Here is a 15,014-nt window from a genome sequence, read left to right as displayed (position 1 = left end):
TGTTTTAGAAGATATGTTCAACTTTTAAGCCCAGAATAATGAATTTTATTTTATTTTCTCACAGGGCTCAATTTGAACAACTGTGTGCTTCCCTTTTGGCCAGGGTTGAACCACCTTTAAAAGCAGTAATGGAACAAGCTAGTAAGTGGAAATTACTGGACTATCAAAACTGTACCATAATGTTGCCTACTTAGCAGGGGTAGATAATGATAAAAGAATAAACTTTGTTATTTAAAAAGATTTATATTTCTCATTTTAGAGGAGAAGATTATAACTCATTATTCATAAGAGTAAGGCACTATAATTCTGGGTTTATAGGAATTCTTCCTGGCTCTTTTTATGGTTTATATCATAAATCTCATGCTAATTCTGGCCAAGCATGGTGGATCATGCCTGTAATCCCAAGACTTTGGGAGGCCGAGGTGGGTGGATCACCTGAGGTCAGGAGTTCAAGACCAGCCTGGCCAACATGGTGAAACCCCATCTCTATTAAAATTCCAAAAATTAGCCAGGCATGGTGGTGCACACCTGTAACCCCAGCTATTCAGGAGACTGAGGCCAGAGAATCACTTGAACCTGGGAGGCGGAGGTTGCAGTGAGCTGAGATTGCCCTACTGCACTCCAGCCTGGGCAACAGAGTGAGACTCTGTCTCAAAAAAAAACAAAAAACAAAAAATGAAAGCAACAACAAAAAGACTCATGCTAGTTCTATTTGGAAGTGTTTATAAACTATAGATGATTCTAAAATGAAATTAATGTAGAAATGGGGACATGATTGCTTTTTCATAAGGATTTTGGTAATCAAAAATATCTTCTATAGGGATTTAGGAGGTAGAAATAAGAAAATTGAAGGACTCTGAAGAGATCCTTTAAAACCCATGAAGTGCTTCTATTGCCACTCTATCATCTGTACCAAGTTGGACCAAGTGCATTGCCTGTCACATAAATAATATTTATTAAATGTTATCTATTTCTAAAAATTGCATTTTTCTTTCCTTTTATTTTCTGACAAGTAAAAAGTCAATCCACTTTTTTAAAAAGTACTTGACAAAGCCTTCTGTTGAGATTTTTAAAGACTATCATTTTTCTCAATTAAAAAAATTTTCCAGACTTACAACGGGAAGACATTAGTAGTATAGAAATTGTAGGAGGAGCAACACGAATTCCTGCAGTGAAAGAACAAATCACTAAATTCTTTCTTAAAGACATAAGTACCACATTAAATGCTGATGAAGCTGTTGCAAGAGGATGTGCATTACAGGTATAATTGTTATTTTATTTTGTAGAGTATGTATTTTGCCAGAAATGAGTGATAGATCCAAAGGGGCCTTTTAATGTTACCTGTTCCATTCCACTTATCAATAAGCTAAAGTAAATTGAACTTATTTCTGATAAATAAGTATTACGTCTTTCCCATTTATATTTTTAAGCTATAATAGGACAGTGTGTCTGTAACGACACTGAAAGAATATTAATTTTACAAATTCTTGCAATCTGCCCATTTAAAATCCCTTTAAAGATGTTGTTAATTTTTGTAAGGTCACATAAAGAGTACTCAGGCCCTTTTAAATTTTCACTTCTCATTGCCAAAAACCAGTAACTTTTAAAATGTAACAATTGTAATAGGAGGACTCTTAAGCAGTTCAATCAGAGTAATCTAGGGTATGTTTTATATTTGTTGATTTAAATATGGTATGTATCTTATTTTCAGTGTGCGATTCTCTCACCAGCATTTAAAGTGCGTGAATTTTCCATAACAGACCTTGTTCCCTATTCAATTACATTAAGGTGGAAGACCTCTTTTGAAGATGGAACTGGGTAAGTTATTTTTAAAACCTTGATTAGAGCTTGTCGTAAATCTTTAACCAGTTAAACCTACTTTTCTAAATTAGAGAAATTTACACTTCTTAAAATTCTGCCAAATACTTTTAAATAATGTATTAGATAAAAAAGAATATAAAAATGATATATCACCTATAAATCATAATTGGGCATATTTTTAAATTTGTGTTTTTTATAAAAGTAAAGCAAGGCTCATTTTCAAATAAATCACAGTATAGAAGTATAAAAAAGACCTGCATTTGTCATATTCTCTCTTAGCCCATTTTACAGACATAAACATTTTTAATAGCTAGTTTATCTGTCCAGTCATTTTCTTTGACTATCCATAAATAAATCATACACTTTTTAAGTACATATAGAATTACCTATAAATCTCTAGTGCAATTTAGCTTTTTAAATTATATTGTGTTTTATTTTTCCATGTCAACACACAGTAACTGTTTTTTCAATAGTTGTATGTGCCATAATAAATTTAACCACTACAGTATTAAGTCATATTTTTGCTATTTTAAACAGTGCTAGTAAGAACATCCTTGTGCACATACCCTTGTTCAGTTGTGCATGGTGTATCTGTAAGATAGCAGTGTAGGAATGGAATTGTTGAGCCAAAGAATATGCACATTATTTTGAGTAATATTGGCAAATTATTCACTAAAAGGATACCGGTTTATATTCATATTAATTTTCATGAGATTGCCTATTTTAGCTCATTTTCTCCTATACTTTCAATTGAACATGAAGATATTAAAAAAAAGTACTCTGTTATTAATGTTTTTGTCTGTCATAAGCTACAATATTTTCATGCTTGTGTTAACGTTTACATTTTTTTCCATGAACTGCCCAGGATTTAGGTAGCTTGCTTCCCTACCAGAATCAAAATTTATATTTCAAACGTTTTACTTGCCTGCTTTTCAGAAGTATAGCTTGTACAATGAATAATGGTGTGTTTACATTTTGAAGTTATTTTTTAAATTTTGTTCTGTGTGCTATACATAAGTACCCCCAAGAAAACGAGATTTTTGTATACATTTCAAAAATACGAATTATCAGCCTTATCTGAATGTCTTGTAAAGGATTTTAATGGCATGTGTTAATGTCAGTTTTTTCTTTTTAAATATTTTTTCACCTGTCTGCCCCAGATAATGTTAATTTTGAGGCAAGAATTATTATTCTATAAAATTTAATATCAGTTTCAAGGTATAAGTGATCCAGAAAAAAATTGCGAGAAAACATGGGGGAGCTAAATTGAAAAGCCTAATGACTACAATAAGAAAGTAGAAGGTGTTGGTAGTTTCTTGAAAACTAGGATAGAGTAAGAGGTTTAAGGAATCAAGATTTTAAAATCTTGCAAACTTACAGTAATAGGATGATAATATAGTATTAAAGATTGGTTTCTGGGCCACTATAACAAATAGTCATAAACTGTTTCTGTTAAATGATTTAAGAATAGGAATTGCTATGTAGGTTTTAAAAACTCCCTGTTTTGGTGGGGTAAAGTACTGCAAAGGACATTGTTATATCAACTGAAAACAAAAATTGAAATATGAATAGTTCAGCATCAGATAATATCCCTATTAGGATGCACACTGACGTTTTTAGGGGTAAAGGACCATAATGTATGTATAACCCTCAGTTGGTTCAGGAAAAATATACACAGAAAGTGTGTACACTCAGATGATGAAACAAATGGAGTAAAGTTGCAAATCAGGGTAAAAGATATACAGGTGTTCCTTGTCCTATTTTTAATTTTGCACCTTTCTGTAGGTTTAAAATTATTTGCAAACAAAAGTTTCTATTAAAGGTAGCCAGAATTACAAGGGTAATAGGTGGCAAGTATTTTAGAAGTTAATGGGTAGGACTTGGCCCTCAGATGTGAGGGGAAAAAACCCTACACATTGACTTTAAAATATACATATTCTCAGGTAATTTTTCTTTTTTTAATAGTATACAGTTGTCTGTTACTATGATAGACATCATGAAAACTTTGAGCCATAAATCTGTCACAATGCATGTTTAGAACAAAATCAATAATCGTTTCTCTTTTTATTTGTGCAGAGATTTTTGCAGTTGCTGCTAATGGATTAAGAATGAAATGGATTCAGTAAATAGGTTCATAGGCAACTTTCTATTTGTTTCTAAGTGAGTGTCTTTCCCACTCCATTTTAGGGAATGTGAAGTTTTTTGTAAGAACCATCCTGCCCCATTCTCAAAAGTCATTACTTTCCACAAGAAGGAACCATTTGAACTAGAAGCATTTTATACTAATTTAAATGAAGTGCCTTATCCTGATGCAAGAATTGGTAAGAGAAAAAAAAAAAGTTTTCGATAACATTTTGGCCTTTTATACATAATGTGTTATTTTAGAATCAAGGAAACAAATAGACATTTCAGCCAAGCCAGTACTGTACTTTTAAAGAAAGATATTTATACTCTTTTTTAAAATGTGCATTTGTAGTGCTCAGTTTATTTCTATAATGACAGCAGGGTTTATTATAGTCGGCCATCAGTATTCATGAGTTTGGCATCTGTAGATTCAGCCAATATTAGGGAAAAACCAAGTGCCTGTACTGAATATGTCTAGACTTTTTTTTCTTGTCATTATTCCACTACTACATATAACAACTACTGACATACCATTTATTTTGTATTAGGTATCATAATTAATCTAGAGATGATATAGACTTAAGAGTATTTGGGAGGTCGTATGTAGGTTATACGCAAAATACTGTGTCTTTTTTTTTTAATTATACTTTAAGTTCTAGGGTACATGTGCACAACATGGAGGTTTGTTACATATGTATACATGTGCCGTGTTGGTGTGCTGCACCCATTAACTTGTCATTTACATTAGGTATGTCTCCTAATGCTATCCCTCCCCCCGGCCCCGGTGTATGATGTTCCCCTTCTTGTGTCCAAGTGATCTCATTGTTCAATTCCCACCTATGAGTGAGAACATGCGATGTTTGGTTTTCTGTTCTTGTGATAGTTTGCTGAGAATGATGGTTTCCAGCTGCATCCATGTCCCTACAAAGGACACAAACTCATCCTTTTTATGGCTGCATAGTATTCCAAGGTGTGTGTGTGCTACATTTTCTTAATCCAGTCTGTCACTGATGGACATTTGGGTTGATTCCAAGTCTTTGCTATTGTGAATAGTGCTGCAATAAACATACGTATGCATGTGTCTTCATAGCAGCATGGTTTATAATCCTTTGGGTATATACCCAGTAATGGGATGGATGGGTCAAATGGTATTTCTAGTTCTAGATCCTTGAGGAATTGCCAAACTGTTTTCCACAATGGTTGAACTAGTTTACAGTCCCACCAACAGTGTAAAAGTGTTCCTATTTCTCCACATCCTCTCTAGCACCTGTTGTTTCTTGACTTTTTAATGATTGCCATTCTAACTGGTGTAAGATGGTATCTCATTGTGGCTTTGATTTGCATTTCTCTGATGGCCAGTGATGATGAGCATTTTTTCATGTGTCTGTTGGCTGTGTGAATGTTGAGAAGTGTCTATTCATATCCTTTGCCCACTTTTTGATGGGGTTGTTTTTTTCTTGTAAATTTGTTTGAGTTCTTTATAGGTTCTGGATATTAGCCCTTTGTCAGATGAGTAGATTGCAAAAATCTTCTCCCATTCTGTAGGTTGCCTGTTCACTCTGATGGTAGTTTCTTTTGCTGTGCGGAAGCTCTTTAGTTTAATTAGATCCCATTTGTCAATTTTGGCTTTTGTTGCCGTTGCTTTTGGTGTTTTAGACATGAAGTCCTTGCCCATGCCTGTGTCCTGAATGGTCTTACCTAGGTTTTCTTCTATAGTTTTTATGGTCTTAGGTCTAACATTTAAGTCTCTAATCCATCTTGAATTAATTTTTGTATAAGGAGTAAGGAAAGGATCCAGTTTCAGCTTTCTACTTATGGCTAGCCAATTTTCCCAGCACCATTTATTAAATAAGAAATCCTTTCCCCATTTCTTGTTTTTGTCAGGTTTGTCGAAGATCAGATGGCTATAGATGTATGGTGTTACTTCTGAGGACTCTGTTCTGTTCCATTGGTCTATATCTCTGATTTGGTACCAGTACCATGCTGTTTTGGTTACTGTAGCCTTGTAGTATACTTTGAAGTCAGGTAGTGTGATGCCTCCAGCTTTGTTCTTTTGACTTAGGATTGTCTTGGCAATGCAGGCTCTTTTTTGGTTCCATATGAACTTTAAAGCAGTTTTTTCCAATTCTGTGAAGAAAGTCATTGGTAGCTTGATGGGGATGGCATTGAATCTATAAATTACCTTGGGTAGTATGGCCATTTTCACGATATTGATTCTTCCTATCCATGAGCATGGTATATTCTTCCATTTGTTTGTGTCTTCTTTTATCTCACTGAGCAGTGGTTTGTAGTTCTCCTTGAAGAGATCCTTTACATCCCTTGTAAGTTGGATTCCTAGGTATTTTATTCTCTTTGAAGCTATTGTGATTGGGAGTTCATTCATGATATGGCTCTCTATCTGTTACTGGTTTATAAGAATGCTTGTGATTTTTGCACATTAATTTTGTATCCTGAGACTTTGCTGAAGTTGCTTATCAGCTTAAGGAGATTTTTGGCCTGAGACGATGGGGTTTTCTAAATGTACAGTCATGTCATCTGCAAACAGGGACAATTTGACTTCTTCTTTTCCTAACTGAATACCCTTTGTTTCTTTCTCTTGCCTGATTGCCCTAGCCAGAACTTCCAACACTATGTTGAATAGGAGTGGTGAGAGATGGCATCCCTATCTTGTGCCAGTTTTCAAAGGGAATGCTTCCAGTTTTTGCCCATTCAGCATGATATTGGCTGTGGGTTTGTCATCAATAGCTCTTATTATTTTGAGATACGTCCCATCAATACCAAATGAGAGTTTTTAGCATGAAGGACTGTTGAATTTTGTCCAAGGCCTTTTCTGCATCTATTGAGATAATCATGTGGTTTTTGTCTGTGATTCTGTTTATATGCTGGATTACATTTATTGCTTTGCGTATGTTGAGCCAGCCTTGCATCCCAGGGATGAAGCCCACTTGATCATGGTGGATAAGCTTTTTGATGTGCTGCTGGATTTGGTTTGCCAGTATTTTATTGAGGATTTTTGCATCAATGTTCATCAGGGATATTGGTCTAAAATTCTCTTTTTTTGTTGTGTCTCTGCCAGGCTTTGGTATCAGGATGATGTTGGCCTCATAAAATGAGTAAGGGAGGATTCCCTCCTTTTCTATTGATTGGAATAGTTTCAGAAGGAATGATACCAGCTCCTCCTTGTACCTCTGGTAGAACTCGGCTGTGAATCCATCTGGTCCTGGACTTTTTTTGGTTGGTAGGCTATTAATTATTGCCTCAATTTCAGAGCCTGCTGTTGGTCTATTTAGGGATTCAACTTCTTCCTGGTTTAGTCTTGGGAGAGTGTAAGTGTCCAGGAATTTATCCATTTCTTCTAGGTTTTCTAGTTTATTTGCGTAGAGGTGTTTATAGTATTCTCTGATGGTAGTTTGTATTTCTGTGGGATCGGTGGTGATATCCCCTTTATCATTTTTTATTGCGTCTATTTAATTCTTCTCTCTTTTCTTCTTTATTAGTCTTGCGCTCTATCAATTTTGTTGATCGTTTCAAAAAACCAGCTCGTGGATTCATTGATTTTTTGGAGGGTTTTTTGTGTCTCTATCTCCTTCAGTTCTGCTCTGATCTTAGTTAATTCTTTCTTCTACTAGCTTTTGAATGTGTTTGCTCTTGCTTCTATAGTTCTTTTAATTGTGATGTTAGGGTGTCAGTTTTAGATCTTTCCTGCTTACTCTTGTGGGCATTTAGTGCTATAAATTTCCCTCTAAACACTGCTTTAAATGTTTCCCAGAGATTCTGGTATGTTGTATCTTTGTTCTCATTGGTTTCAAAGAATATCTTTATTTCTGCCTTCATTTCGTTATGTACCCACTAGTCATTCAGGAGCAGGTTGTTCAGTTTCCATGTAGTTGAGTGGTTTTGATTGAGTTTCTTAGTCCTGAGTTCTAGTTTGATTGCACTGTCGTCTGAGAGACAGTTTGTTATAATTTCTGTTCTTTTACTTTTGCTGAGGAGTGCTTTACTTCCAACTATGTGGTCAATTTTGGAATAAGTGTGATGTAGTGCTGAAAAGAATGTATATTCTGTTGATTTAGGGTGGAGAGTTCTGTAGATGTCTATTAGGTCTGCTTGGTGCAGAGTTGTGTTCAATTCCTGGATATCCTTGTTAACTTTCTGTCTCATTGATTTGTCTAATGTTAACAGTGGGGCATTAAAGTCTCCCATTATTATTGTATGGGAGTCTAAGTCTCTTTGTAAGTCTCTAAGGACTTGTTTTATGAATCTGGGTTCTCCTGTATTTGGTGCATATATATTTAGGATAGTTAGCTCTTCCTGATGAATTGATCCCTTTACCATTATGTAATGGCCTTCTTTGTCTCTTTTGATGTTTGATGATTTAAAGTCTGTTTTATCAGAGACTCAGATTGCAACCCCTGCTTTTTTTTTTTTGTTTTCCATTTGCTTGGTAGATCTTCCTCCATCCCGTTATTTTGAGCCTGTGTGTGTCTCTGCATGTGAGATGGGTCTCCTGAATACAGCAAACTGATGGGTCTTGACTCTTTATCCAATTTGCCAGTCTATGTCTTTTGATTGGACCATTTAGTCCATTTACATTTAAGGTTAATATTGTTATGTGTGAACTTGATCCTGTCATTATGATATTAGGTGGTTATTTTGCTCGTTAGTTGATACAGTTTCTATCTAGCATTGATGGTCTTTACATTTTGGCATGTTTTTGCAATGGTTGGTATCAGTTGTTCCTTTCCATGTTTAGTGCTTCCTTTAGGATCTCTTGTAGGGCAGGCCTGGTGGTGACAGAATCTCTAAGCATTTGCTTGTCTGTGAAGGATTTTATTTCTCCTTCACTTATGAAACTTAGTTTAACTAGATATGAAATTCTGGGTTGAAAATTCTTTAAGAATGTTGAATATTGGCCCCCACTCTCTTCTGGCTTGTAGAGTTTCTGCCGAGAAATCTACTGTTAGTCTGATGGGCTTCCCTTTGTGTGTAACCTGACCTTTCTCTCTGGCTGCCCTTAACATTTTTTCCGTCATTTCAACTTTGTTGAATCTGGCAGTTATGTGTCTTGGAGTTGTTCTTCTCGAGGAGTATCTTTTGTGACGTTCTCTGTATTTCCTGAATTTGAATGTTGGCTTGCCTTGCTAGGTTGGGGAAGTTCTCCTGGATGATATCCTGCAGAGTGTTTTCCAACTTGGTTCCATTTTCCACATCACTTTCAAGCATACCAATCAGACGTAGATTTGGTCTTTTCACATAATCCCATATTTCTTGGAGGCTTTGTTCATTTCTTTTTACTCTTTTTTCACTGCATTTCTCTTCTCGCTTCATTTCATTCATTTGATCTTCAATCACTGATACTCTTTCTTCCAGTTGATCAAGTCGGTTACTGAAGCTTGTGCATTTGTCACGTAGTTCTCGTGTCATGGTTTTCATCTCTATCAGTTCATTTATGGTCTTCTCTGCATTGATTATTCTAGTTATCCATTCTTCCATTCTTTTTTCAAGGTTTTTAGTTTCTTTGCACTGGGTACGTAGTTCCTCCTTTAGCTCTGAGAAGTTTGATTGACTGAAGCCTTCTTCTCTCAATTCGTCAAAGTCATTCTCTGTCCAGCTTTGTTCCGTTGCTGGCGATTAGCTGCGTTCCTTTGGAGGGGGAGATGCGCTCTGATTTTTTGAATTTCTAGCTTTTCTGCCCTGCTTTTTCCCCATCTTTGTGGTTTTATCTGCCTTTGGTCTTTGATGATGGTGACTTACTGATGGGGTTTTGGTGTAGGTGTCCTTTCTGTTTGTTAGGTTTCCTTCTAACAGTCAGGACCCTCAGCTGCAGGTCTGTTGGAGTTTGCTTGAGGTCCACTCCAGACCCTGTTTGCCTGGGTATCAACAGCGGAGGTGCTATGTCATATTTTTAATAAGGGACTTGACTACCAGAGGATTGCTTGAGCCCAGGAGTTGAAGACTAGCCTGAGTAGTATAGTGAGACCCCATTTCACTCACATGCAAAACTATGTGTACAAGGTTCTTGCATCCTCAGAGAGACCCAGGACCAATCCTCAGTAGATACTGAGGGGACAGCTATATTTCTAATTCATTTTTTTTTTTTTTTTTTTTTTTTAAGACGGAGTCTCGCTCTGTCGCCCAGGCTGGAGTGCAGTGGCGCAATCTCGGCTCACTGCAAGCTCCGCCTCCCGGGTTCACGCCATTCTCCTGCCTCAGCCTCCCGAGTAGCTGGGACTACAGGCGCCCGCCCCTGCGCCCGGCTAATTTTTTCTATTTTTAGTAGAGATGGGGTTTCACCATGGTCTCGATCTCCTGACCTTGTGATCCGCCCACCTCGGCCTCCCAAAGTGCTGGGATTACAGGCGTGAGCCACCACGTTACTTCTGTATTTAAAATGCTTTGCAAAAATTAGCCGGGTGTGGTGGCAAACACCTGTAATCTCAGCTACTTGGGAGGCTGAGGCAGGAGAATTGCACAAACCCAGGAGGCAGAGACTGCAGTGAGTTGAGATTGCACCACTGCACTCCAGCCTTGTCGACACAGCGAGACCCTCTATAAAAATAAAATGCTCTGTAACTGTCCTGAAAGGTTTGTGGAATAATTATTTTTTACTGAAAAACTTAACTTTAATCAGTAGATTGAAATTGTGCTGCCGGACAGACTGTATGTTCTAATTTTAAACTTTATGTTCACTGGCAACAATTAGAATGACTATTACTGGATTAATATGAAAGTGAGGACGATTGGAAGGTGAGGCGGTCCCGGTGTTCTCACGTCCCAGGTGATTGTGAAGTGCTGACCAGTTGCCACTGGACATAATTGAAACACAATAGGAAAATTGCAGCAAACTCTTCAGGACAAGGTTTTCAAAACAAGTTGCAATCTTGGCAGAACTGGACAAAGAGAAAAGAAAACTACTTATGCAGAACCAGTCTTCAACAAATCATCCTGGAGCTAGCATTGCACTCTCGAGACCCTCTTTTAAGGACTTCCAGGATCACGCTGAGCAGCAGTATATTGCAGCCCAGCAGAAGGCAGCTTTGCAGCATGCTCATGCACATTCATTTGGATACTTCATAATTCAAGACTCTGCATTTGGGAACCTGACTGTTCCTGTTTACCTCGCCTTGATCCAGAATGAAGAAAATATTTGTGATGGAAAAGTGATTTTGTAATATCAAATGCCAAAGCTACTATCATTCAGTGCTAGATGAACTGTGACTTTAAGAATTTTGGTGAACTTTGATGTTTTTTGTTTGTTAAAGGAGTGTGCAAGTGAAAGCGGAAAGAAGGGTAACCAGGATGATGAGAGCTGTGGAAGCTGTATCGTCCAAGGAATTGATTATGTACCATGACTGTTACTCTTTGTAATGCTGTTTTAACTCTCAATCATGCTCTGAATTGGATAGTCACAAAAACATTCCCCAACCCCTAGCAAGTTTGACTGAATATATCATGCCCACAGTAGATTTTCAAGAATCATTTATAGTACTTAACTTTAAAGAAAGAAGATTACTTTTTAAAAATGAACCAGTAGGCTTAAATCAGTTACATCCATATTTGCTGTTTATAGGATTGGTGTCAGTGTCCCTTTTGAGTTTACAGTCAACCTGTATCATCCTGAAATATTCTTTGTGAACTCATAACTACTTCCCCCTTTCTCATTTTAAAACAAACCCCAAGAATAAATCACTAACCAGTCTTAACCATCTTCTATAAACATATTCCCTTATAAATGATGTGACTAAATGCAATTAAAAATAATAGAAAAAAAAGGAAAGTGAGAATAGGAGATTGTAATATCCATTTTAACTGAGCGATCTTTTCAGAAGATATAAAATGAAATTATTTTATAACATTTAAAAGGATTTTCAAGTTTTATATTTTTGTCTATGTGCTGCTTTATAGACTAAGAAGGGGACAGCACAAATATTATAAATATTTCAAGGATATTATATAAAGCAGTAAAATTATTGAACATTATATTAGTTTGCTAGGGCTGCTATAACAAAGTACCACACGCTAGGTGGCTTAAACAGTAGAAATTTGTTGTCTCAGTTCTGAAGATTAGAAGTCTGAAGTCAAGGTATCTCCAAATACAGTCACAGTCTGAGCATGGTGGCTCATGCCTGTAATCCTAGCACTTTGGAAGGCTGAGCAGGGGGATTGCGTGAGCCCACGCGTTCAAGACCACCCTGGGCAACATAGTGAGACCTAATCTGTACTAAAAATCAGAAAAATTAGCTAGACATGGTAGCGTGCACCTGTAGTCCCCGCTACTTGAAGGCTGAGGTGGGAGGATTGCGTGAGCCTGGGAGTTTGAGGCTGCAGTGACCTATGATCATGCCACTGCACTACTGTCTGGGTGACAGAGTGAAACTGCGTCTCAAAACAAAACACACATAGTCGTGTTCTGAGGTACTAAGCACAGTGTGGGAGCAGGTGGGGGGCAAAATTTAACCCATAAAAAAGTCATCCAAGTTTTTTACTACCTGATTTTACTGCCTAATATTCTCTCTTCTACTGTAGATAATATATATATGAGATTTCTTTAGAGAAATAAAACATCAGTAGATTTCTTAAAGCATTGATAATAATCTCTGCAGGTATTTTGCTATAGAAAAAATAAAAAAATTGGAATTGCTTTGTTTATGAATTACCAAGATGGTTATGATTTGTAAAGCTTATATCAAAAAAGGGAATATCTATTTTGTTTTCAAATTCAGAATTTGAATTTTGTTATTTTGGTTTTAGAGTAGCAGTATTATAACTTACTGCCTTTGAATCAAATTGTCCATGGTTAAATTCCCAATGCTTTCTTTTTTTTTTTTTTTTTTTTTCTACTTCCATGATTTTGGGCAGGTTACTTAAGCTTCCTGAGACTTAATAACAGGTTTGTTATGGTTTATAAAAGATAATCTGGGGGAAGTACCTGCCCCATAGTGATCAATCAGGATATGATCATAATTATTGCCAACATGATTATTTGCCAACATCTTAAAGATGATAGCCAAATTATTCAATGAATTGAATAAGTTAATCTGAGGCTCACATACTGATTGGAGTTCTTTTTTCCTTAAGGGAGCTTCACTATTCAGAATGTTTTTCCACAGTCTGATGGTGATAGTTCCAAAGTGAAGGTTAAAGTTCGTGTTAACATCCATGGAATCTTCAGTGTGGCTAGCGCATCAGTAATTGAGAAGCAAAATTTGGAAGGGGATCACAGTGATGCTCCAATGGAGACAGAAACTTCATTTAAAAATGAAAACAAAGATAATATGGTATGTAGAAATTCTTTCTCAATGTTCTTGTAATAGATAGTATATATGGTATATCTTAATCGTAATTGGGACTTTAATAGTTGAATACATTACTCTCTGAGGTTTTGCTTTGATTTTCTGCTGTGGGAATCAGTGTAAAGTCTTTTGATAAAAGCATTAAGGAATACTATTTTCAATGCTTTACATCTTTCACGTTGTAATATACTTTTTAAGAGTTTGGTGCATCTTTCATAGTATTACATGGAGCGTGTGAATCTGGAGTTCTTTCCTACGTTCTTAACTTCCATTAAAACATGTATTTTATTATGGCTAGATTTTTAGCTTACAGATAAACCACTTCAGAATGATAAATTTTGAACTATACATTCTTTTTAGATTGAAAATACATGCTTAATAAAGAATGTTTCAGGGTTTATTTGGGGGACATCTGAGACAGTTAAACAGAGGAATGTGCTGTACATTCAGTAATGTTAAAGTACAGATTTTTAAATTTTTTCTTTATTAAAGAGTGACACTGAATTTACTGTGGGGATATTATAGATAAAGGAATCTTAGGAGAACTTTATTGTATTTAATTACACAACGTTTTCATCTTTTTATGTGCGCTCCTCATGAATTACTTTTGTGCATTATTTTTAATGGCATTTGTTAATTACAATTGGAAATCTGCCCTAGATTTTCTTTTGTCCTATTTTAAGACAGTTTCTCCCTTTTTTTAAGGTTGCTTTTTGTTTTTATTAATAATTACTATGCATCTTTCTTCCAAATTGATCAGAATTCAACCACTAGCCCTTTAAACTACTTCATTTAAGGACTATGGTTTTTTCTTTCACTCTTTCCATGTATCATTTTGTAATCGCTTTCTTATTTGAATTGAGGAAGAGGAAATGTCTTTATCTGTTAGTGAAGATAGTTTTTCATAAATTAACACAAGGGTGAAAAGTTAATATTTCAAATTATAATCCACAATAACTTAGATATGTAAATTTAATCCATTAAAATTTATTTTTACTGAAATTGGAAGTGCTTTGTATGCCTTCTAAGACCAGGTGTTTATAATCATTTATCTTTGTGTTTTTTTGGTTTTTTTTTTTTGAGACAGAATCTCGCTCTGTCGCCCAGGCTGGAGTGCTGTGACACGATCGGCCCACTGCAACCTCTGCCTCATGGGTTCAAGCGATTCTCCTGCCTCAGACTCCCAAGTAGCTGGGACTACAGGCATGTGCCACCACACCTGGCTAATTTTTTTGTATTTTTAGTGGAGACGGGGTTTCACTGTGTTTGCCAGGATGGTCTCGATCTCCTGACCTCGTGATCCACCCACCTCAGCCTCCCAAAGTGCTGGGGGTATAGGCGTGAGCCACCGCACCCGGCTCGTTTATCTTTTTTTAAGTATTTCTGCTGAAACCTTTAATTTTCTTTATATAATATTAGTGAATCCTAAGAACTGAAAATACAACAAGAATAGTATGGCACCCATCTTGTACTTCCCCTGGCATTTCTTATTTGCTGCTTCTGTTTGTGAGCTGGAAATTCAATTAACCAAACTTTAAAGGATGATTTCTGTATGTGAACTAAGTGGGTTCACATGTGAATAAAGTGCATGGATTTATGACCTCTGCTTTGGTTACTCAGAGACTTACCTGCTTATGATAGTTTTTGGCTTGCTAGAACATTTGCAGGCAGTTGAGGTTCCCATACAAGGACTTTCTGGATAGGTGATGTGTTCCTTAATATTTCTTTTACAATGTATGTAATCAAAAGAAAAAGGTAACTAACACAGATCATATA

At 36.2% G+C, this 15,014-nt stretch overlaps 2 protein-coding genes across 2 annotated transcripts in view; both read left to right on the top strand.

Moving 5' to 3' along the window:
- Positions 1-15,014, top strand: part of HSPA4L (heat shock protein family A (Hsp70) member 4 like) — a 58,429-nt gene that overhangs the window by 23,046 nt on the left and 20,369 nt on the right. The window contains exons 9-13 of the mRNA XM_050792364.1: positions 65-141; positions 1,110-1,261; positions 1,712-1,818; positions 4,009-4,142; positions 13,024-13,223. Coding sequence (XP_050648321.1) covers positions 65-141; positions 1,110-1,261; positions 1,712-1,818; positions 4,009-4,142; positions 13,024-13,223 — 670 coding nt within the window. The remainder of the gene's footprint in view (positions 1-64; positions 142-1,109; positions 1,262-1,711; positions 1,819-4,008; positions 4,143-13,023; positions 13,224-15,014) is intronic.
- On the top strand, positions 10,326-13,017 carry LOC126955618 (SOSS complex subunit C). Its single transcript, XM_050792367.1, is given in 2 exon segments — positions 10,326-11,055; positions 11,058-13,017. Coding segments are annotated over 2 exon segments (219 nt in total). The 5' UTR covers positions 10,326-10,862; the 3' UTR covers positions 11,084-13,017.

This window comes from Macaca thibetana, chromosome 5, assembly GCF_024542745.1.
Source record: "Macaca thibetana thibetana isolate TM-01 chromosome 5, ASM2454274v1, whole genome shotgun sequence".
Lineage (NCBI taxonomy): Eukaryota > Metazoa > Chordata > Mammalia > Primates > Cercopithecidae > Macaca > Macaca thibetana.
Note: the sequence above shows the minus strand (reverse complement) of the source record. Positions and strands in the feature narration are given on the sequence as shown.